Source organism: Portunus trituberculatus, chromosome 38 (genome assembly GCF_017591435.1).
Source record: "Portunus trituberculatus isolate SZX2019 chromosome 38, ASM1759143v1, whole genome shotgun sequence".
NCBI classification, from domain to species: Eukaryota; Metazoa; Arthropoda; class Malacostraca; order Decapoda; family Portunidae; genus Portunus; species Portunus trituberculatus.
Window position 1 is genome coordinate 26,529,321 of NC_059292.1, and position 24,722 is coordinate 26,554,042.

Here is a 24,722-nt window from a genome sequence, read left to right on the forward strand (position 1 = left end):
CCTTTCTTTGCCCATTCTCCTCATAACTCGCAAAACTTTTTACCCCCGCGGTCTCTTTTGTTTACCTCAGCAGCTGCGTGGCGGTGGCTGCTGGCTGGCTCGGGGTGCATCTGCTAGCCTCTTGTTCACCTCAGCAAGGGAATTCATAGTAGGGGTGGTAAGTAAGTCACGCAGGTGCAGTTTAGCGTGCCTTGCCTCCCTGCGTCACTAGCTGTCAGGTGCACTGGACAGGGAGATCTAGCCGCCTCTGTCCTGCTAACCCTGGTGTGTTTGTGTTGATTTTTTTTTTTTCTTTCAGATGTGCAGTCAGTGATATGACCGCTTGGTGTTGTCAGTTGTCATTCCTGTTATCAAGGTCATGATTCTTGAATGGTAGTGTTGCCTTTTTATTATTTCAGCAGCCCCCGCGTCATCCATTCTACCTTTGTTGAAATGACGCGAGGTGGTCCAGTGTTATGCTAATGTGGTCAGGTGTGGTAGGAAAGCAGAGTAGGTGTGTTGACCCTGTTAATCCTACTACCACTCAGTGTTTGTAGATTGTGACCATTAGTGTTCAGGCCCTCAATATGGCAAGTCAAGGAGGATCTTTTCAGGTTGTTGTCAAGCTTTTTCATTTATATCAATAATTTGGTTTAGATATTATGAATTTATTTGTTGAATGGCAATATATATGTGGGAAATGTTTTGCAGACTGAGTTCAGTAGGTACACTGTAGCCCAGAACACCTGTACTTACTTACTTAGTTTACTTAGTTGGATCTAGAGGGTCTTCCTCACAGTTGTGGTGGCCCACCGCTGCTGCCAGTCAGAAAGTCCCTCTTCAGAAGAGCAATCTGGTCTGGCACAGAGTTAGAGGCTGCCCTGCAGTAAGCCATGTAGCCCAGGATGGGAGGCTCATCTGGCAGTGTTTGCAGAAAGTGGTCCAATGCCTTCTTGAATCTGAACACGGGGCAGCCTGTTGTGTCACTGACAGTTTTTGGCAGGGCATTGAAGAGTCTGGGGCCACTGTGTGAAAGACTGGAGGTGAGGAGGGTCTTGACTCTCCCTGGGGTAGAGGAGGGAAGAGCACATCTCTCACATGAGTGGCCTGAATGCTCGCTATTCTTGGATTTCAATAGCATGGTGGTAGGGTCAGGCACTTGCTCCTCCAGTATCTTCCACACATATATGGCCCTGTACCGCTCTCTTCTCTCTTGGGAATATAGTCCCAGTCGGTGTAATCTCTGCCAGTAGTTTAATTCATTCATGCCTCTTATTTTCCTGGTATAGGCTCTTTGCACTACTCCAGCTTTTGTATGTCACCTTTTCTGTGGAGTGATCAGAGCTGGCTGCAGTAGTCCAGTATTGGTTGGATAAGAGCCTTCCACAGTGCCAGCATGACATCCTTTCCCCTTGATTTGAAGGTGCGGAGGACCCAGCCAACCATCCGCCTGGCTTTGTTTGCTGCTTCTGAGATGTGCTGCTGGAAGGTAGCATCATCACTCATCTTGACACCAAGACACTTGACCACATGGATTGGTATGATTTGCTGATGTTCCCCCGTGTATAGTTTGGTGGTGTCTTTTATTTCAGTGTTGGGTCCGAGTCTCAGAAGTTCAAATTTTTGTTCATTGAACTTCATGTTGTTTGCTTCAGCCCATGCAAATATTTTATTGATATTCTCTTGTAGGTGTAGGACATCTCTCTCTTCCTTGATCCTATGACTGAGAGTGGTATCATCGGTAAAGGATGATAAGAAAGAACCATTGACCACTTCCTCTATGTCAGACATGAGGACTAGGAAGAGCAAGGGGCCAAGGACTGAACTCTGGGGGACGCCACTAATAACTTGTTCTTGCTGTGATTTGTGGCTGTCAACAGCAACTGCCTGTGTCCTGTGTGTAAGGAAGGTGTGCAGCCACACACCCAGCTTCCTCTTATCCCCATGGCCTTCAGCTTATGGAGGAGGATGCTGTGGTCAACCTGGTCAAAGGCTTTGGCGAAATCCAGGTACAGAACATCAACATTTCCTCCATCAGCTAGCACTTGGAATAGCCATTCATAGTGAGCCGAGAGGTTGGAGAGGCATGATCTTTCTTTACGAAACCCATGTTGAGAGTGGTTCATGAGTTTATTTTCTTCTAAGTAGGCAATGATACCATCCCTGATTATTTTTTCAAACACTTTCACCAGGTGGGAGGTGAGGGCTATGGGTCTGTAATTTTTAGCTTGGCTTTTATCTCCCCTTTTGTGGATAGGGGAGATTACTGCCTCCTTTAGCATGGTTGGGATGATGCCAGTGTCAAGAGAGCAGTGCCAGATTTTATATAGAGGGCGTGCCAGGGCCTCTTTGCACTTTAGCAGTAGGATGGATGGCACACCATCGAGTCCAGCAGCAGAGTTCATCCTAAGTTCACTGATGTCTTTCTGTATGTCAGCAATGGTGAAGGTGATGTTGTGTGGGCAGTGGTGGAGGTGTTGATTTTGCTCCCTGGGTTATTGCACTACCTTTACAATGTTTAGCTGTGAGAAAACTTTTGTGTATTGCCGGGATAGAATGTGGCATGTTTCTTCAGGATTCGTCAACATTTCCCCACTTTCAGCTTGGAGTGGCCCTACTCTTGCGTGTGTACTAGAGAATTTTTTGCAGTATTTTGTAGAAGAACTTCAGATTGACTTTAATGTTAAGAATTGTCTGATTTTCTTTCCATTCTCTGACTTTCATAGGATTCTTTGATTTTCTTCTCAATATCACACACTTTGGCTTGTAGTGAGCTCTTCTGCCTGATGTTTGTTGCCTTATGTATTCTCTTGTTTAAGGTTGCCCGTCTCTTCATCAGGATCTTCCGCTCCCGTGGAATGATGCCTTTTCTGGTAGACTTTCTCTTAGCAGGTACATTTCCTTTGCAACCCCTTAGGATGGTGGTGAGTAGGGTGTCCAGCATAACCTCAGGGTCATTGCCTTGGAGTACAACCTCCCGGTCTATATTTCACATCTGATAATTTATTCTCTCCCAGTTTACTTGGCTGCTGAAAAAATTTAGGCTGGAGAAAGGATTCTTCTCTTTGCGGCTGGTTACTGTAGGAGGAAGCATTGTTTTTCTGTAGTTTGTTAATATCCTGAGGAGATTGTGATCAGAGTAGATAGTTTTTTCAGCTGATATGCTATCAATAGCATCATTATTGTTGATGAAGAGCAGATCAATAATGTTTTACCCCTGGTAGGTTCATTTATTACTTGCACCAGAAATGAGGAGTTTATTATGTCCAGGAGCAGTTTAGCTTGGTTCTTTTCAGTGGAAGTGCTTCCTGTTAAGATTCCCTCTGGCCACTTTAAAAAGGGAAAGTTGAAGTCCCCAGTGAGGATGATCTCAGGGGCAGGGATTGGTAGGGAGTCAAGCAGTTGTCTTAGGGCCTCCATGGCTCTGCTGAAGTTGTTGGGACAAGAGTAAGTTAGTCAGTAACAGTTTAAAAAAAAACATGTTGCATACCTGTATATGAATTGCCTGAAGTCCTATATGGCCGTCTGAATATGACAAGACCATATTTGCATTGGAAGCAATGTCATTTCTCAAGTATGTTAAGTTCCCCCATGGGTTCTTGCTTTCCTATCTGTTCGGAATGAGGTGTAGTTGGGGATATTGATTTCTGCTTCCTTGACAACTGCTGATAGGTGGGTTTCAGTGAGAGCAATAATCATGAAGTCCTCCTTGCTGGATAGTTCCCTAAGAAATGGAAGCTTGCTTTGGTTAGTCTTAGGGTACAGTCCTTGAATATTACCCACTAAAAGTCTCTCCATTAGTGAATCCTGAGCCTTGGCCAGGCCCAGACTGGGTTCATGGGAGTCACTGCTGCCAGAAGTACTTGTGCAGGGTGGCTCTGCTGTGTTGGTGGCTTGGTTAGGTTTTGCAGTGCAAGTCCCTGAGCCTCCACAGCTTTGTTTTATATTTGTTATGTGTGATTTCAGCTCGAGGAACATCTCTAAAAAAATTGCCGTTGAGTTCCACATTTGAATGGTTTCGAGCAGCTGCCTGTGCATTCGTTGTGCCGGGGTTATCACATTTTGTGTCAACAGAGTTTTGTGTTACTGTCTTCTGTCTTTTAGTTTCTCTTATGTGGGTGAACTTGCAATCCTTGGTGACACATTCTTGTTTCTGAAGGGCTTTTTGACATAACACAGGGTGATAATTTGGACATTCCTTCCCAGTTTGCAGCCCCGATCATCTCTGGGGCCATGGTTAATGTATTTCTGACAGGGTCTGGGATGGTTGAATTTACAGTCCTTCCCATTGAAGGCATACTTGTAGCACCCTCGCCTATAAAACCTGCATGTTCATTGTGAGTTTGTAGTGGTTGTTCTTTGGTGGTTGATTTGAGATGGTTGCTACCTTGGGTCCCTCCTGTGGTACTTACAGATTCTGTGGTTGGTGTAAAGTGTTCCTGTGTCTGTTGTACCAGGCTCAGGTCCATAGCCTATGGGGTATTGCAGGCAATTTTGCTTCACTCTCTGAATGTTGAACTTGCTTTTGTTTCTTTTTTTGTTTCCTCTCACCACTATATTATCTTACGTGTAGCTATTTAAATTATTTCTTTTTTGTTGTTTTTTGTCAATTATAGTATACGTAGTAGGAAGTAAAAATATATGACATTTAATATGCTGTGATATAAATAAGACTGTCTCTAGAGCTTATGTGTATCATGATGAACTTGTGGTGTTTATGATAGAATTAATATGTTGAGTGATTTAAGGGGACCGTCCTGTGGCCATGGTACCGAAAAATCTGAAAAATATTGAAAATCTCCAAAACACCACCAGAGCATCCCAAAACATATGGCAACATAGTGATGGAGTATTTTGGGGAAATACGCTAAAATACGTGGGGTATTTAAACTTTAAAGGGCCCCTGCCACGCCCACCGGGGCTTCACCCCCAACTCTCTGTACCATAAATGATGATAATAAGCACGGAAAAAGCCATGAAAAGTGGTTTCTTTGGTAAGGAAAGGTGGGCGCTGGCAACTCAGTACTATGGCGTACACAGGAACACACCCTCTCCCCTTCCATTTCAGTGTCCATGTGACTGTGATAGGAGGAGGATGTATTGAATATCTCACCCATTGTTTCACACCTTGCAAGCCACAATCCAGCCTATTTTATCTGCTTTTTTTTTTGCCCTACAATGTCTAAACAAACATTGCAAGGGGAAATTACAAGTACCGACCATTAGTCGTCTTCGAGTGACTAATTCCTACAGTCATTGTAGAGGTGGCCAGGTGCCATATGAGTCTTACAGAATATTCTAAACATGCCTAAAAAATATATATGATGCACATGGTGGTTTATGAGCATGAAATATCCAACCCAAATAAATGTACAGGGTCATAGAGGACGAAAATGACATCTCTGGGATTTTTTGCCTTTTTCTCAGTTTCCACTTTTTTATTCAAATCGTATCTTCTCCCACATTTCTCAACGGATTTTCAATTTTGAGGTATCATTTTGAAGCTCAATGAAGCTGCTACATTTCCACCTCTTAGAATTTGGAAAAAATTATTTTCTGCCGCAATGTAGTTTTATACAAAAAAAAAAAAAGAATGAAAAATAAAAAAAAAAATCATAATGGCCATCAAAATAAAAAGTTCAAAATTCTATGAGACAGAAAGTTTTGTTACACCACATACTTCATATATGTACTGGCAGAGTTGAAATCTGCCCTCCGGTGACAAAGTTTATAGGAAAATTTTTTTTTTAATTGATTTTTTTATTTTTCATGCAGTTATTTATGCTTCGATTCGCTAGTAACTACTAAACTAATATTGTGTAATAGTCCTCTATCAGTCCAAAAAAATAGTACCCACGTACCTCTTTATTTATTTATTTATTATTATTTATTTTTTTTTCAAACCTAACCGGACGGTCCCCTTAAAAGCTTGTGCAATGTTGTATGACAAGAGTCAGTTCCTCCTTACTTAGAGTAAAGATGTGATGTGATTGCATGTATATAGGTACCTTGCCTCAGCTGTTCCCCTGTGATGAGGATGTCAGCCTTGATAGAGTGGCAGTCTGTGATGAATAACATAATACTCATGTTGCCCAGATCCTCTCTTTGGCCCGAGGTGATGGAGAGCGAGGCATCCCAGGACAGCGACACTGTCACCCTCATGGCAGAGGGTCGGCACTTCCTCTGTAAAAAGACAAAGTTGATGAACCGCAGTGACTATTTTAAGGCAATGTTCTCCAGCAACTTCAGTGAAAATGATAAAAAACTTATAGAGCTTCAGGTAACTCTACACTCTTCTCATTTTCATCCTTTGACTTAGTAGTAATTCTTCACTTTTCCTTTGCTGCTTTTGTTTGATGTCTTTTGCATCCTCATTCATAAGTTTAAAGGTGATACTTTATTAACATCTTATCCTGATTGTCTCTTATGTAGAAAATGTAGAGGCCACTTGCAAAAATAAAAACCTTTGGATACTGAAATTAATGCAAGATCAATATTGGTCTGGCCAAAATCACCACCCAGATCTGAATGAATGAGATTAGCCCTAACTGTCCTGTCACTGTTTTGTCTTTTGATAGCAAATTTTATAGTTTCTTCAACACCAAATATGTTGTTCTCAAATGTGCTGTTCCATTGCAGACATATTCAGCCTGTTAATTTATATTTATATTATTTCATCTATTACTCAGTCAAACTAGATATTAATTTGGATCTTCCTCCAGGATATAGATGCAGATTGCCTAGAGCTGCTGTTGCAATATGTAGAGTCTGGCAATTATTCCATTCCCAATGAAGGTGTGTTTCCCCTTCTGCAGACTGCAGCCATGCTCCAGGTGGGTTCTTCTATCATTGTTGAGTCTGCATAGATCCATACCATTCTTATGAGTGTTACTGATTGTAACTGCCTCATTTCCAATGAAACATCTCCAACTTTCTGTTCATATCTTGAGACCTCCCTCACAAAGTATTTACAGGTATTCTAGTATAATAAGAATATAACAACATCAAGGAAGCTGCATATAGCCAGTATTCTGTGTATGCCAAACCCAGAGGATATTCTTGCTCAGTTCAGCAGTGTACAAGAAGTTTGTGAGCAGCAGATGCTCTCCTCCCTCTCCTGTGACTCCTGCTTGGAAGTGTACTTCATCGCCTCGGCCCTTGGCATCCGCAGCCTTGCTTCGGCAGCGCTCACTGTTGCCACCTGGAACTTTGAGAACCTGGCCATGACGCCACAGTTTCAGCAACTTGCTGTGAATGGTTAGTGCAGTAACTTGTTTTTCAATAATTCATGACTGATTTTTTGTTTCCTTGGTTGGTTATTTATTTCATTTCTTGAACTAAAGCTTTATTATTTTTATATTAATGATGTACACTTTACTTGTTCTTTTAAATGAAGATGTACTTGATATTAAAGAAAAGTTATGGCAATGTTGTATGTGTTACTTTTGAAGTCAAAAGACAAGACTTCCATCACTGATTTTCAGTTAATCTTCATTTAATTACCGATTATACATTAGTATGTAGCTATCCAATTTATTCCTGAATAAAGCAAGACAGTTATATAAGAGCTACAGATGATTGTTGACTAGTTCAGTCTGGAACATGAAAATCTCACATTATATTTCAAGGTTTCATATAAGTTTGAATCATGATGTTTTTTGCAGAGCTGAAGGAATATATAAGCCACCCTGCCCTCCATCCCGGAACCAGTGGGGAATGGGGAGTGTGGGAGGCTCTTGTCAGCTGGATAGAGGTGAGCAATTAGATTATAATAGAAGACAAACATGTTGGAAAGATGTGCTGCATGACCTCATCATGTTTTATAGATAAGATGGGTGTAAGCATAGAATTGTATATAGCTACTCTGTTGATTTCACTATGTTTAGAAGAAAAGAGGAAAATGACTAAAAGAAAGATTCACAAATTTGAAGAAATAAAGTTCCAGTTGATTAGCCAAAGTTGAAATATGATAAGATCTGGAGAAGAGTTCTCAAAAATAGATATGTTATTAAACTCTTCATCCTGCCACCTGGTGGCTGTGTAAAGGAACATAAGAATTAGAAAAAATAAAGAAAATGGGTGTAGCTATGACAACTTCTGTATCATTACTAAGAATGGTGTTTTTTGTCGGGTATTTGTGCAGGTGTGTGAGGAGGAAAGAGCACAGCACCTGGTGGAGTTGTTACTGTGCCTGGACCTGCATGGCCTCACCCAGGAGGATCTTGCCAACATGCTTTTTTTTAGTGTAGTGAGTGATAGTGAAGAAGCAGTCCAGCTTCTAGAGTGTGTTAAAGCCTTTAAAAGCAAACAGTGTACCAAAAAGATTGACTCTGCCACGTCTGGCACCTCTGCAGCAGTAGAAGAAAACACAAACTGGATACCACAGAGCCCATTAAGTGGACTATCAAATGAGTTAAGGGACAGTTTAAAGGCTGCCTTCAGTAAGCCTGGCCGCAGGCTACCCCGGGTGCCCTGTGTGGTGGGTTTCAAGCAGAACCATACAACACAAAGACGACGCAAGGCCAAGGACAGCGATGACGAGGATGAAGAGAGACACTACAGTCCTGCCGCCCGTATTAAGAATCTAGACATCACGCCTGTCCTGTTTTCCTTTGATCCCGTGCACAAGAGGATTGCAGAAGAGCTCACCCTCAGTAAGCTCTGCTATGGTCCTGTCCAGTGCTCTGGTTACCAAGTGTGTGCAGTGGGTGAGTTCCTTTGTTAACCTTATGTCACTTAATATATGTCACTGCATCCTGAGTGAGAGTAGAATTAAACATGTTAAGAAATAGGATTTCTTTAATTGGTTAAGATAATGCCTTACATCATGTATTTTTAACTTCTTACTAGCAAATAGAATTATTTCACATTCATATTTATAAATCAAGCATTCATTGATTAGTTTTGGGGTTCCTTGTATCCTTTTTCTTTTTTATTCATATCAACAGATAACATAATTTAATATCTCTCCCATTCTTACCATCAAGCAGTCATTGGTTATTATATCCACCGGTACATTTTTTATCTGTAATGTTGTTAGACATGAGCAGTTTTGTTGTTTCTATCCTTTACAAGTGTTACCTCCATTTGAGCCCCAGGCCATTGCTGTCTCATTCCCTTGAGGTATGTACAAGTACTGTTGCCTCTCCTTTAACCTTCACCTGATGGTTGTCTTCCAGGGCCAAGCATTTACATCCTGGGGGGCGAGTACCAGCTAGGTTATGGCAACTGGAACACATCTCTGTGGAGGTACAGCACTGCCTCTAGGAAGTGGATTGTGGAAGATTCGTAAGTTTGGTAATCAGGCAAGACTTGTGTAAGAATTTCTTGACCATATGTGGTATTTGGTACAATTTTTCCCTATTGTGTTGTTTCTTTAGAATTATAAGAACAATGGTCCTGAGATTATTCAAATGTATGTTGAGTTTGTTCACACAGGAACTCTTGTCAAGATTTATCATGGTACTGTACAACTCTAGTGGTAAATAAGTTAAACATGGAAATTACATGTAAATGGATAAGTAAATATAGATTTTTTACATTTTTACTTTTTGCACTCTGCTATGTACATATACCTATTGTACCATCACAGATTGCCTCAGCCACGGCGACACTTCATGTCATGTGTCATAGACTCCACCATTTACCTCCTGGGAGGCTTTGGCAGGCACCGCGTCATCCAGAGCTCTGTCGACTCATATAACACAGCTTCAGGTAAAGACTGACCAAACTTCAATTCATGGCTCACTCCACCTTAGACTAGGTGTAGCCTCTAAACTGTATCATCATGGTCATCATTATTATCATCTCTTCCTTTCTCAGTTTTTTCCATTGTTAGTTTTCTCATTTGCTCTTTATTTTTGCCCATTTGTGTTTTGATTCATATGATAAATTCAAAATTACATTTGTTTGTTTTTTCAAAATATCATTTACCTCTGACTTTTTTGTTAGTCCATATCTCTCTCTCTCTCTCTCTCTCTCTCTCTCTCTCTCTCTCTCTCTCTCTCTCTCTCTCTCTCTCTCTCTCTCTCTCTCTCTCTCTCTCTCTCTCTCTCTCTCTCTCTCTCTCTCTCTCTCTCTCTCTCTCTCTCTCTCTCTCTCTCTCTCTCTCTCTCTCTCTCTCTCTCTCTCTCTCTCTCTCTCTCTCTCTCTCTCTCTGCTTCTGGTGTAGCCTGCAGATATGTGAGTGTCACTGTTTATTTATTAAGATAACAGATAAATTATTTCCTTTACAGGGGAGTGGTTGCCATGTCCCGATATGCCTTACGTTGTTAGCCATGCAGCAGTGTGTGGCTTTGAGGGGCAGCTCTTGGTGTTTACACAAGAGATGCAGCTTTTAATCTACTGCCCCTCCCTTAAGAAATGGTCTTCTGCTCCTCTCAAGTCTCCCAACACCCTAGGTTACCGTGCTGCCCTTCCCTGGAAACAATACATCTACCTCATAGGTGGGTGCCACTTGTCTTGTTAACTTTACCTTCTTCCTCTGCTTCATCAACATTTTCTAGCATACCTGTTTAGAAGTTTCATTTGCAAGTAGGATATCAGATTTTTTTTAAAGTACGTACACTGAAGTTATTACTGTTTTTCTTTGTTATGTCAACATCTATTTTACTCATGCTCTAGAATTCTGTGCCAACACTAGTTCAAAATTATAGTAGCCTATAAATAACTTGTCACTAGTGCATCCCACTTCACTCCCACAGACAACTGCTCTCCGCAAGTGTACAGGTTCATGCCAAAGGAAGGCACCACTGTCATCACCTATGGCCAGTTCACTGCCCCGCCCATCAATGTATGTGTGGTGGATGGAATACTCTACAACTTTTCCCATGATGATCTTTGTGATGGCCGAGTGGTGGAGACAATGGAGCTTGAAGGAGGAGACATGGATACTGAAGGAAGGAAAGACAGTGGAGGGAAAGAGGACACCCCACAGCCATCATCCTCTGGTCCAATACACTCAAAGGAGGTATGGAGGGGGAATAATCCTGGTCACCATATGTTCTCTACGCTGTGTCCAGCTGAGAGTACTTTTTCCTTAGGCACGTTTCCACTCTTAAAACTACAGGTTTGAGCTGCATGAAGTACTGCTGCTGCTCAGGGAATTTTGATAAATTTTCATCTCCATTTCTCTGTTATGAGTTGAGAAGGTCAACCTAGTGTTCATCAAATGGCTTGGTTTGAGATCTTCAACCTGTGGCTCTGTTTCACTCCAGCTACATGGCAACTCGTGGTGGAGAGCAGTGTGCTTCAGTATTTTCTGTGTGTCTGTCTGTATTGTATATACCTTGTAACTAAGACAAGGCATCTGCAATTTTCTACATTCCTGCAAATCTGTGTCTCTAGGCTTCTAGAGAGGAAAGGACTCATTCTCACAGTGATACTGTGCAGGGGTCCATTGCACAGTCTAACTGGTAGAATCTGCAGCAGGAAGTGACAACAGACTTGGTTTTATCCCTGCTGTGCCATAATAGACACTTCTTTCCCACACTTGAACCAATCAGTTGATCAAATGTTACACAAACAAACCTCCCATAGAGATCCTCAAGTTATGTGTTCATTTATACATTCACCCCTGTCTTGTTCACACACTTTCTTTTTTACATTGTCCATTCATCTTAAATTTTTGTCATTCTCTTAACTTTAAACCTCACATTAGATCTAATCTTTATTAAGGTTATTCTCCCATTCACTTCCCACTTTCTCTATTCATTGAGCAAACACTCTTAAACACTTCTCTTCCTTAGTAGTTCTTTATTCCTTTCTTTAGCTATACACATTACTTTGCATATACTCCTTAGATATTACATCTCCAGTACATTTTATCTTCTCTCAGTTTTTATCTTGTTTTTCTCTTTCATCCACAGCAGTCTTGATGAAAACTCTTATTCCACCACTTTCAGCCACACAAGGACTCAACAAGTAACACATATCTCTCTTACTCTTCCTCTGTCAACACCTAATAGTTTTCTGATCATACTTTCATTTTTGTCTCATCCCAATTTCTTCTTTCTTTGTTTAGTCTCATCCCATTTATTCTCAATTGCACCATAACCAGGAACATTCAACAACACAACCTTCAGGCTTCTTGCCTTTTATGCCAGGTCTCATCATTTGAAAGAAATATATACAGAGGGTGAGGGTGATGGTGCTTATGAACAGCTGTCCCTACTATTTGTATTCAGGGCAGACATGTAACATTCCTAGTGAAGACATTCAGGATATTTGAATAGGATGAGTAGTAACCTTTAGAGTTATGTAATTGACACAGCAAATGCCCCAGTTTGTTCATTATAATAATGGTATAAAATCTTACCTATATTTGTTGCCTTTGACATATGCAATGAACAGTAAAAGAGCAAAATTTTTAGCATCTATTACAAATGTGACAGTGTACAAGTGTGAAACTAATTTGTTTGTCATTATTAGTAAGAAAGTTTTCGTAACAGGTATTATCAATTTCATGTACCAGATAGCACAACTGTCCAACAAAAGCAATAATGATAGAACAATCAAATATATAGGAAACAAGGACAGCCACATATATAATACAGGTCCACCATCACTAATCCAGCAATCACTGATCTAGTTCCATCACTAATCCAGCAGTAATTTCAGGTACTGCCATTACAAATTTCCCACCGCTGCCACCACTGTTTGTTGGCGCTATTGTATAAGTACTTGCTGCACAATTAGCTGGCATCCTTTCCAAACACAGAACCTATATCAATTTGCTTTCTCCAGTTATTATTAAACCTACAGTTTTAACTCAAGCCTTTGTTCAATGAATAAAGTAAATTATTTTGTTGTGCAAAGTACAAGCACTGTGCATTATCTGTAGCAAATAGGTTAAACTTCTGTATCTATTTCTGTGTGAAGCTTGTGTGAACTGTGCAGGATTGGGTCATCAGCAATTTATGACAAAGAAGTGAAGAAAATTGCTCAGTTTATTTACCAAGAGTATCAATAGTACTGGAACTATCAGAGTCTGCCAGAAATTGAGCACCAGTATCAGTGGAAAAAGTGACATTGGCAGTGCCCCATTTATTAATGAATTTGTACTGATTTACAGGATACAGGCAACCCCCACTTAACGAATGGGTTACGTTCTTAAAAAAAACTTTCATTGCATGAATTTTCATTTTAAGCGAAACAATTATAACAAGTTTGACCCCTGACTTGAACTTCCATTGAGAGTAAACAGAGCGAGAGTGCATCATAGTACAGTGAAAGGTTTAATGAAAGTAAAAATTATGAAGTTTAACATTTAAGCAGTTTAATTTAAGACTAAGGCATTATAATGTACACTAATGTATGTATGTAACTTTATAATGTTGATGATCTTAAATTTATGAAGGGAGGAAGAGCAGAGCGGGAAAGACACTACCTGGCAACCTGTGGAATGTAAACAAAGGGCACATCATTGCACCACATACAAAACTTATGTACCACATTTCCACAAGGCTTTCCATTTTATCCATTGTAGAGTCACAAGTTAGGGTGGTTCTTTTATTTCAGCTTGCAAAGAAGATACAGTCTCACCAGCCTTCTTAATAGAGTCTGCTGACTTGAAAATAGTGTAGACAGTAGATGGAGTCAAGCCATGGTGGTGAGCAATGCTATTAGTTTTCTCGCCTCTCTCGTATCTGTGAATAATATCCAGTTTCTCTTCAAGAGTAAGAGACTTCCTGGTCTTCTTAGCAATGCTTGGCGACATTGCTGGGCTGGTTGCAGGACGTTTTGGTGGCATGTTGAGCGAGGGAAGATGAGCTGCTGCTGGACACTGTTATTGCTTTGAACTAAAAGCGGGGAAGGGTAGGGGAGTGAGTGGTGCACATTTCGTCCATGAGAGGCACTGGTATATTCGAAAGCCTGTCGGCTTGCGTGATACAGCGGGGCTTTCAAACTTGGAAAAAATTACCTGGATAAAATTTTGTTAAAGCGAGTTTGGTGTTCTTTATACGAGCAGATGGTAGTAAAAGGAAACGTTCGTTGTTGCAAAATTTTGTTGTGTGAACTTTCGTTAATTGGGGGTTGCCTGTATTTTAAAAATAGGATGAGGTGGTTAACTGTTAAGTTAAGTGTACTCAAACCTACCCTCTCTAGTCTTGTAAAATCACAAAGCCAGCATCCTACAAATTCCAGTGAGGCTGAATTAGTGATGGTAACCTATACTTGAACAACAAATGCTCCTGACTCTGTTAGGAGCAAGTTAAGATCTTATGTGTATGAACTTCATTCCTGCAGGGATGGGTACCACATGTGGTACATATAACTACATCAAATAGGGAATCCAATAAAATTACCACCAGTATTTATTTGTCACCTGAGGGATCAACAGTCCATTGTACTTCAGGAACCTCCCTTAACTAGTGCCTGTGAGACCCATGATCATTAAGGCCAGCAGGTAAAAGGGACACATGATCTAATTGTCTTAATGAATATAGCACAACATGTATTACTTTTTCTATTCATGAGGAGAATGTTCAGTATTTTTTTTAAACATTGTTAAGTCAATAATAGGCAGAATTGAATTATAGTTCTTGTGACAATGTACTGCTACAGCCAGATACAGAGATGAGCATCATTTAGTATTATAATTTTCATTGGTGGCAGGAATCATCCACCTTGTGCAGACTTCCCCCAAGATTCATAAATTTCATCTGCTTCTCATAACACAATTAGAAGCACAACTGTCCCATGGGAGATTTTACTGTGTAGGTGCAGCTTTTGATGTTACACTTATAGTCTCACTAATGTCACTTGAGCAATGCTATGTGGGACCAATTTTTATAGATGTGGTAACCGTATAGAGGAACAATATGCAGTGAAGACAAATAAACTGCAGAAATCTTAAGATCTGTAATTATCCAAACTGTCTGTTTTAATCCATTGCCTTCACATTATTACAGGACACCTCCACACTAACATTATCAGTCAGATTCATTGCTATGGGTTGGAGATTTCATGGCAACCTGAAACAGGACATGAAGGCATACTTTATTAAATATGATGCTAGCATGCATATGTGACTTACTATGCCATTATAGAAATCTAATTTACATTAGACTAATCATGAATGGCATTGACAACAAGACAGGTGGAAAGAGTCATTTGACAGACTGACAGACTTGGCTCACGTTTGTGTTGTATTGATATCTAACCATAGAGTTTTCAGTTGAGAGAGGGTAATTATATTCTATAAAGTTATCTACTATGTAACACCAAAAATATTAGTTGCTCTTTCCTTCTTAAATATCTCCAGGAGAGCAACTTAGTGCATGTACAGTGAAGTTTTCACAGTCGGTGGCCATGGAAGGTGAGATGTATTGGCATGTGATAGTGCCAAGGTTGTGGATGACAGAACAGGAGACTTAAGGCACTCAGGGTGACTGCCTTTGGGTGTTGCTGTGCACTGCTTGCTTCCTTAATCATTGTAAGTTTTCATGTGAGCACCTTGAGAGCTTGGGTCTTGTCTGTGTAAGTCTTGAACCACTCATTGACCAGGAAGAAAAATGGTTCTTCAATCCCCTGTTGTTCTTTCTTCAGATGTAAAGAGAGAAAGAAAATGTGAGATATCCAGAGGAATAATTGAATAAAAGATGTTGTTTAAATCACTGTACAATCAAAATGACTGATAGCTAAAGATATTGATGGCTTCTTTTACAGCACTTGTAACCTTATATTTAGATGTGATCAGCTGGGATTTGAAAATACTCTAGCAGAGTGATTGAGAAATTTTTCATCAAGATGAAAGATCTATGAACAAAGGTTAATAGATCTATCCTTACAGCTGATCCCTCAAAGTAAAGCAGTCCAAATCTCTGTGCTGCATCTCGACCCATTTTTGGGCTGATGACCCGTCGAGCTGCAAGGTCTGTCTTGTTGGCAAAAAGCACACCCTTTAATGTCTCTCCTTGTGCTTCTGCTTTTACCTGTAGAAGATGCAAAAACTGAAATAATCTTGATATGAAAATACATTACTCAAAAGTCTTTTCTGATACAAAATTATTTTCACTAAGAAAGCAGTTGTTGAAAAAATTTTTTGTATGTTTTAAAACTTTAACACTTCCTTCTCACCATCTCATAAAAGTCATTGAGCAAGTTGAAAGAGTTTTCCGAGGTGACGTCATACATCAGCAGCAGGAGTGAAGGGTGGCTGCTCTGAAATATAATATACAATTAAATTTTCTAATCAGATTTCCTCATTAGTGAAAAAACATAGACAATATGCAATAATACTCTGGAATAATGTACTGGCTATCTTATTATGTGATTATTGTGAATGAAAATACTTTATTGTGAAAGATTGGATAAAACGTTATTATTCTAAAACATCGGTATTGGTACCATTTTAAAGATCAAGTAGTACTGCTTTGGTTCTCTCTCTCTCTCTCTCTCTCTCTCTCTCTCTCTCTCTCTCTCTCTCTCTCTCTCTCTCTCTCTCTCTCTCTCTCTCTCTCTCTCTCTCTCTCTCTCTCTCTCTCTCTCTCTCTCTTACCATCTTCTTGACGAGGCCTCTGTAGAACTCTTTACCAGAGCAGTCATAGAGGTACATCTCCACACTGGCCTGAGTGTCTGGCACACGGATCAACTTGGTCACAATGTCCACCCCAAGAGTCTGCCAGGACATAGACCACACTCCCCTTACATAATGCATCATCTTAGTTTCTCTAAATACCCTGTTGTCAGAGATGAGTAATTGCCATACATATCTTTCTAGATGTATTTACTCACTTAGAAGTATATTCATTGGTTTTATTGTATTAAATTATATATAGTCTTTAGATGCAATATACTTAAAGTCTGAAAACACCAATATGTAAATACTTTTTCACTCATTATTTGGCTGTCAATGTATCCAGCTTTACCGAGAGAGGAACTTACCATGTTGTAATTCTTTGAAAACTGGCTGTTCTCTGTCATGAAGGTGTGCAGCATTGCTGTCTTGCCCACAGTGCTGTCACCTTAAAGTCAGGCATTGATTTTAGCTTCCTTGTCACAACAATAGCTATAAGAGGACTTTCAGAACTTGAATCATCTATCAACTGTGAACAATATCAGTATAAGGCATCACATTCAGAACATGCTTATTGTCACTCAAGGCAGATAATGTTCACATGTTCTCATACAACTATTAATTTTACAAAGAATATTCAACTTCATTTCAGACCTTCACCATGTAAACTGAATTATTTCAAGCTTTAATTTATGATTTCCCATGCATCCTTCATTTATAACTTCATCATATGATAGCACAATACTACATTCATTATTGTATCTTAAGGCATTACTGACAAATATGATACATTAGTTCAAAATTTTCTTTCAAAACTGTTTCATTTGGAGTTGTACAAATAGTGTCTTTCTATAAGTATTCACTCAGTACACATCTAGAGTTTTGTGATTTATGTATACAGCTCCACCATACCTTAGATGCAAGTGCAACCATTTATATGATCAGTGGTCTAAGTTGCTTCCATACCTAGACATGCAGAACCTCTACTTTTCTGCCACTAATTGCCTTGTTTTCACCTTTGTTTATTTCCATATTGTATTGTCTAACATCTTCTTGACTCACTTTAGTACTCACTCAGCTACCAACAACTACAGTAGTAATAGTAGTAGTAGTAAAAGCAATAGTAATGATAATGATAATCATGATACTAATAATAGCTAGTTACAATGAGAAACCCAGTTTATGTATTAAGAAAAGTTAATTTAGAAATAATGAAACATGCAAATAAAAAGGATTCTCTCTCTCTCTCTCTCTCTCTCTCTCTCTCTCTCTCTCTCTCTCTCTAACATGGTTGGTGTTGTTTAATGGTGACGTTTTCTCTTGCTACCAGCTTGAGGAATTCCAGTTCACAAAAGAGTAATTTTTACCCATAGCAATAGTCATTCGGATGTAATGGTGGTGTGGGAAGTTCATACTTAAGCGATTCTACTATAACAGTAATGATTTCATGCGAAGCATTCAGTAATAAGAATAACGATAATTCTACATTACCGCAAAGCCTCAAGAAAAATTTAGTGATTGCCTTACCGACACAGACTCACCGAGAACGAGACACTTGGCACGAATTATGTTATCCATGGAGGCAGCTCACTCCTTGGTCCCTCTCAGGAAGACACGGTAGTCACGGCATGTCAGGAAGTTACAGGTGTGAAGAAGCCTTGAGGCTTAGATATAATGGTTTGCTCCTTGTGTTAGAAAATGTTCATTGACTATTGCCTCTTCATTGAATGTACTGTATTTTTACAGTTTATCAATGTTTTGTTACAACGAATTTTGTGCACAGTGCAAGAAATGTAATTATGCAATAGTAAGTCACCTAAGCGGCTTCCCATCGCATGTAGTCGTCCAGTGTGTGGCGAGTCCCACACAGGAATGTCACTGCCGCATGGAGGAGCACCACGCCGCAGGGAACCGCACCATTACTTGTGTGCGTGTAATGCTGTCAGGTAACCACCTGATTTGATTTTCACATAAATGACAAAGATACTCATGCATCTAAGTCGATTTGATTTCCGACATCGACTAGCAGCAACAAGAATCCGAAAGGAAATGTGTTTGTTTATGCGCTGCCACATGGTTGCTAAGCGACAGCCAACATGCTGAGGTGCGGCGGAGTTTTTAATATTCAATGAGAGTAATCAGTTTCTCCTTTAGAGCAGGGTCGTTTCTAGCTATAGGCGCATTAGGCGATTGCCTAGGGTCCCCAAGCCACCAGGGGGCCCCCAGGAATAAATGAAATACCTACCTACCTATCTATCTAGGGCAGTGGTTCCCAAACTTTTTTGTCATTTCCCCCTGCACCCAGTTCAACCATCCAGATTTCCCTCTTCATGTGTATGAGAGAAAGGTGAGTTAAAACACACTGAGACTACGTATTTACTAATTCATTTTTCAAATGTACAAATATACTTATAAACTTATAGTTACAGAGTAAAGTGGATAGAGAGCAGTTAGTAACAACTAAGCATAGCCATAGAGAGCGGTTAGTAACAAATAAACGGACTTTTGATTTGACTTTGAGATTTTTTTAGTTAGTAGGTAGTGTAATTATTACTACCATCAATATTATTATTGTTACCTTTTACTTCCACAGAAAAGAGGACGATTTATGTTGGACTTCTCCGTGATTCGGGATACAGCGGATATAGTGACTTGTCCTGTCAATTATATCTATATGTGGCAACTTCCTGTCATTACCAAAACGAGCACGATCAAATATATGTATTATTTCATGCATACCTTTTATTGTGTTTCTAGGCGTTGAACTTGATTGCACGTATTGTGACTCAATCGTTCTTAATAAAATCATCGTGCTGTTATTTCTATTCAGCATACTGAATTTCAATTTCATTATCGAATGTTTCAGCACCTTATCACAATCACTTTGGACAGGAAATGGTGAGGGTTCATGCATTGGTGTTCTGTTCCTAATAATCTGGCTTTTTAACAAAGATTCTGCACAATTTATAAGGAAAAATATCCATGAGAACCAGACTAATCGGTTGTTTCTGAGTCCAAGTCGGTTCAAAATATACGACCCCCTTGCAGTCATATCCCGACGCTTCATTTCTCAAATGTATGCATCGGTTCATTATCTCGCGGGGCAGGAAGTCCAGTCAGTGATCGGGCCTGTTGAGTTGACTCTCCTATAGCAGTCCCGTCTTTGCAGCATTAGTGACAGACGTGTAGTGGCGAGGTGTTAGAGAATAATTGTTTTATCAGATAATCAGAGAAATAATGGAGCAAGTGTATTGTGTGAATGATATGCAGTCCGACCAGAGAGATAATGTTAGAGAAACCACCATTGTTCCCTGGTCCAACACGACGCCAGAGCCGCCGCAGAACACCGCCATGGACGCCAGTGAGGCCACAAGAGTTACCATCAAGGAAGGCAACGTCATCCAGTTTCAAGGATCAGCTGATGCGTCTGATGTGTGTGAGGAACTTCCTTCGAAGGGAGATGAGGTGCCCGCTAATGGGATCACTAATGGAAGTACAGCAAAGGGAGAGTTAACTAGTGACACCTCGGTAAGAGAGGAAATTAACAATCCACCGGCACAGACTGAAAATACTGACGTTCCAATCACAGCCAGCAGTGAGGAGAAACCACAAGGCGACACCCCAGCTGTCGCAAACACCAACAACTCCCAAGTAGGAGACATCATCAACACCCAAGTAGGAGACGTCAGCAGCACCCCTGTGGGAGACATCAGTGACACCCCAGCAGGAGACACTAGCACCCCAATGGCAGAGGATATAGCTCTAATGACTCTGTCCAGCGATCAGTCAACCCGCCAGGTACGTCACGAAACGCTGTTTAGATTACCTTTAGGCACAGTCGTAGTGAGAAGTGAGTATCATTCTGCACTCACTTCTTAGGTTTGGTGCTTTTCCTCCGTTCTAAGTACTTTCTGATTTGCTGACAGTCTTCTTACGAAACCAAGCCACACATCGTCCTTTGCAGAAGAAAGGATATGAGATGGAAGGAAACGCCAAGCAGTGAGGCTGAACGTGGGGTACTGGTTGATTAGTGACTATAACTGTATACAAATAAATACAATTAGAATTTTTGTTGTCCAGTAATCACATGGTAGTTTTCCTGTAGAAGTCTGTTCTACATTAGAGATCCTCGTTAGATAATAATAGACATATCTCATTTATGTGTGAAGTGGAGATAACGTTCTACTCCAACAATGACTTGCTTCCATGTGACTTGTTTATAGTCAATGGGTATTCCGGGGAATTTTCAAGCGTTTTCAGAGAACATACGTAACTTTCAGGTGAAAATAAATAAATAAATAGATACTACTAATAGTAAGACAAAAATGGGTTCTAATAGGATTCCCTAACTTAAGGAAAGAAGAAAGGAAAAAGGTCCAAAGTTGTTTTCGTCTCTCTCTCTCTCTCTCTCTCTCTCTCTCTCTCTCTCTCTCTCTCTCTCTCTCTCTCAACTTTCCATACATCCGCATTAGAAACTCAGTAAAATGTCAGTAGTCACCATCATCCGTTTTCTGTTATCAGCCCATTGCAACAGTTTTCACGCTTCTCGCACACTACGCGTCGCTGGTCTCATAAGTGCCATCGTCAGGTCTCACAGGAGCAGCTGGCGAGGGATTTACTGGTGCATTTATTATCTGATGCTGTCCACATAACGTCACAGTAATATTTTCCTTCATCTCACCACGGTATGTTTACAGTTCGTGTTGTAGGTTTTCTTGCTATTTCATCGTTTTATTAGTGAATTTGTGAGTAGTAAGAAAAAAAAAAAAACTCATATCGTTCTATTCTCTTCCTCGTCTTCTTTCTCCTCTTCTATATCTCGAGACATCTGGGACTACGCACTCTGGCTGGAGATGGGTGCACGCATGGTACAATGGGTGCACGCTTGCTCACGCTACTCATTTCAACGCTTGAAACTCCGACTTTGACTTCCAGTTATGTGAAAATTTCGTAGGTTACGCATTAGCTAAGCACATTAATTGTAAAATATAAATATGATAGGATATTTGCACTGTGCCTTGATAATGACATAAGGTTATAGCAATATTGTGGAAGATTTGGGTATATTTTTTAATGGTGGTGCTCTGAAAACTTTGGGCGAACGAACACACAACATCATAGCCTCTGACAGTGCAACAACTTGAGGGAATGCACAGCAAAAATGTCTCGGCCAATGTAACTACTGAATGACAAGCAGTCACTAGTGGTGTAACGCCTTATCTGGCATATTGTGTATTAATGGGTACTGGGTATATTACCTGTTATACTTAAAAAGCAGGAAAATGTGACAGGGAAGTGATACCTGGGATCTTAAAGGCTCTATTCACCTCTATTATTTGGTCTCAGTACCGCCATAGGCGCTCATGTATTATAAAACAATTTAGTTAATCTTTTTAAAGGTCCGTGTCACGTACAAACACGAAACTCACATATGTAGAAGGCTTGGTGACCTTGCTGTAAACATAAAAAATAATTGAGGCGCACGCACATAGTTTGGCCGTAATAGTAATAGTACTTGAGAGTTCGGCGAAGTAGGATTTTTTCTAAGTCCAGCGAGCTCAGCACCAGTCAAGAGTAAACACTGAAATGATTTTCAGTTGTTTATAACAGAGATTTGTGGGTACAAACATGGATTTGTGGGTAGCGGCATATAAGGATTTCATGGTATCTATAGAGCTAATCCCTCCAATCACGCGCCGCCACTCGAGAAGCATAACGTTATCGTTAATTAGGTTCCTTGTTAGCTTGTTATGGTACGTTAGGTTAACGCCCTATCGGGGTTCACGGGGGGCTGCGCACTCCCCATATAGGTTAGCTTAGATTAGGTTATGATAGGTTAATGCCCTAGAGTGGGCATGGGAGACGCAGCCCCACGATTAGGTTACATTAGGTTAGGTTAGGTTAAGTTAGGTTAATGCCCTAGCGGGAAGTTCAGGGGGGGGCTACATTACATTAGGTTAGGTTAGGTTAGAAAAACTTGAAATATTTTGGAAATTTTCCGTAGTTTTTTTTTTTTTTTGTGGGGGGGACGGATGCCCATATTGCGCATATTTTCGCCACCAAAACCCCCGATTCCCCACTTGTTTGGGGGGTGTGGGGGGGATGGAGGGGAAGGGAGGGACAGACTTGTTACAAAGAATTACCAACAGTTTTTTTACACTTAACAGATTTACCTGTGCCGTCTGTGACAAGATGTTTTTTGAACAAGGTAGACGCAGATCTGTACATTAAAAATCATTTGGACATGTGCATCCAGCCTCTGCCGCGTGTACCAGGGCCATCAGAAAATATACCCTGCAGAAATTGAATGTGTAATGTTTTATTTGAGCCTTGCCTTCAATTATCCCATTCCCATAATAATATCTTTACATTACGGTGGAATGAGGCTGTCTCAGCTTAGCGCGATCCCGCGACTAAAGAGTACAATAGTTTTTCCGGCGAGCGACGAGGGAGATTCGTCTGGCAGTGTTACTGTCGTAGTCGCGGGATCGCGCTTAGTAGAGGCGTTTGAGCGTACGGTTGACTGGACCGTTCGCCTTCCGCAAAGTGCTACTGAAAACGCCTTATAATTTCCCGACGTCGGATATTCTTGGGTTGCCATTGATCGCTGGCTGTTTTAATACGCGACTCGTATACAGCCAGCCAGCTCGCAAGAGAGACACATTCTAAAATTCATATCATAATAAATCTTGAGGTATTGAGTCTTTGTACTGCAAAACATTAATTCCAAGTATTTTTCCTAACATTATCCATATGATCTAGTAATACACACTCTACAAAACTGTTATTATAAGCTTAATACTCACAGTCGCGGTTTCAATGCTCTCGCATTTTTTACTATAAAAACTACATATTTGGTTTGAAACATTTTTTCATATAGTTCAACAGAGAGCACTGTTTCTCCTCTAAATATTACAAAGGAATATATTCTGTAATAATCTTGGTAGAGCAACATTTTTGCGGCCGAAGGCATATCAAACCGAAAAGACTAACTGAACTCGGGAACACCGAGTCCTCTCAAAACACCAAAACAACCCCGCGGCCCGCGGTTGTTTGGGCAGTCCCCGATTTCAGTGACCTGTCCCCGGCTACTGCTGTCCCCTGTTTTCTGTAACTGAAAGATCACTTGATGCGTTAAAAAACTACTCCTTTTGATTATGATAATTATGTCCTTTTATCATTACTTTTAGAATGTCAAGAATAAGTTTCCGTGAAGACGGTGAAGTGTATGGCGGACACATTTTAACAGCTAATGGGTGTTCATGATCTCAGATATTTCATCAGATAGAGATTTTTTTTTTTCTTTGCAACTTGGGTAAAAAACGCAATAGAAATTTTTGATTGCTGGTTTAGAAATGGTATGGATAGTGTCCCCCGTTTTAGTTTTTCCAGTGCAAAAACACTACATGTTCTTTCCTCCCTGAACTGAAAATGTCCCCGGAATTTGTCTCAGAAATCTGGTCACCCTAGTGTGGAGTGTTCTTAGAGCTGGAACAGAATGCCGGTTTATACATGTGCTGTAGCTGACTGCAGTTCTATATAAAAAAAGAAAAACCAAGGCGTGAAAGGATGGACTGTGTTTTCCAGGAAGAAAGACGCGGCTCGAAGAAGATTATGGGAGACACGATGTAAACGAGGCCCGACGTGGAGAGCTACCAAGGACCATGCTATCTGCTCAAAGCACTTCATAGATTGGTGCAAAGGACCGTCAGCATCGCATCCAGACCCTGAACTGTTTGCCTATAACCGGTGGGGAGCAGGTAGAAACCTGCTTGATGTTGTTTACATACGGAACGGACAATCTTTCACTGAAGTCATACAAGGATTTTGCATCAAAACATCGTGTTTATTTGATATTCATCACATTTTCTGGATTTTATTGCTAATTAATTAACTTGAACCAACGAAATGTGCTTGCTTACTGAAAATAATGTAATTCACTCAAGGTGATGAAGTGTCCCAAAACTGAGACCATGAACCAAGCATTTTTGGCTCGTTTTGCCATATTACGATCTCTGCTTGGTGAAGCTGATTAGAGATGTTCCTAATAATTAATTACTTAGTTTGATAGCACATATATAACGTAAATTTTTTTTCCAGCATACCGAGTTGAATGTGCTAAATTAAGTTATCTGGCGAATCTGGCAGCTTTTCAGCACTTTCCGATAGCTTCCGAGTTAGGATCTATTTATTTATTTCAGTTTTATTTTTCACGTTCCCACTT

At 40.3% G+C, this 24,722-nt stretch overlaps 3 protein-coding genes across 10 annotated transcripts in view; 2 read left to right on the plus strand and 1 right to left on the minus strand.

The window, feature by feature from the left end:
- On the plus strand, positions 1-19,337 carry LOC123514648 (kelch-like protein 30). Of its 5 annotated transcripts, XM_045272662.1 has the most exons (12): positions 1-157; positions 1,403-1,517; positions 6,076-6,259; positions 6,702-6,812; positions 7,047-7,236; positions 7,644-7,732; positions 8,123-8,687; positions 9,159-9,267; positions 9,572-9,693; positions 10,215-10,424; positions 10,683-10,948; positions 19,092-19,337. In XM_045272662.1, the coding sequence occupies exons 3-12, from the start codon at positions 6,098-6,100 to the stop codon at positions 19,260-19,262; spliced, it is 1,995 nt and encodes a 664-aa protein (XP_045128597.1). In that variant the 5' UTR covers positions 1-157; positions 1,403-1,517; positions 6,076-6,097; the 3' UTR covers positions 19,263-19,337. The 5 variants fall into 5 exon arrangements, with proteins under 5 accessions (XP_045128597.1, XP_045128598.1, XP_045128596.1 ...); XM_045272663.1 differs by lacking the exon at positions 1,403-1,517 and having other exon boundaries at positions 1-161; XM_045272661.1 differs by lacking the exon at positions 1,403-1,517.
- The window catches only part of LOC123514650 (intraflagellar transport protein 27 homolog), a 24,378-nt gene continuing 13,153 nt past the window's right edge, over positions 13,498-24,722 (minus strand). The window contains exons 1-6 of one of the 3 annotated variants that reach the window (XM_045272666.1): positions 18,040-18,826; positions 16,867-16,946; positions 16,481-16,600; positions 16,060-16,143; positions 15,771-15,914; positions 13,498-15,522 (exon numbers count right to left, since the gene is read on the minus strand). In XM_045272666.1, the coding sequence (XP_045128601.1) occupies positions 15,424-15,522; positions 15,771-15,914; positions 16,060-16,143; positions 16,481-16,600; positions 16,867-16,946; positions 18,040-18,076 (564 nt within the window). In that variant the 5' untranslated portion in view covers positions 18,077-18,826 and the 3' untranslated portion in view covers positions 13,498-15,423. Of the gene's footprint in view, positions 15,523-15,770; positions 15,915-16,059; positions 16,144-16,480; positions 16,601-16,866; positions 16,947-18,025; positions 18,827-24,722 lie in introns of those variants that run through there. The other 2 variants (XM_045272668.1, XM_045272669.1) reach the window with 2 other exon arrangements.
- Positions 19,622-24,722, plus strand: part of LOC123514647 (sorting nexin lst-4-like) — a 39,260-nt gene continuing 34,159 nt past the window's right edge. Inside the window, exon 1 of one of the 2 annotated variants that reach the window (XM_045272658.1) lies at positions 19,622-20,296. In XM_045272658.1, coding sequence (XP_045128593.1) covers positions 19,736-20,296 — 561 coding nt within the window. In that variant the 5' untranslated portion in view covers positions 19,622-19,735. The remainder of the gene's footprint in view (positions 20,297-24,722) is intronic. The other variant, XM_045272657.1, reaches the window with a different exon arrangement.

Bases quoted from the DNA above. Each gene is read 5' to 3' on its own strand.
- LOC123514648 (XM_045272663.1), top strand. From the start codon at position 6,098: ATGGAGAGCGAGGCATCCCAGGACAGCGACACTGTCACCCTCATGGCA. The intron at 7,237-7,643 runs GTTAGTGCAGTA...TGTTTTTTGCAG, and splicing joins TCAGCAACTTGCTGTGAATG to AGCTGAAGGAATATATAAGC. The intron at 9,268-9,571 runs GTAAGTTTGGTA...GTACCATCACAG, and splicing joins AAGTGGATTGTGGAAGATTC to ATTGCCTCAGCCACGGCGAC.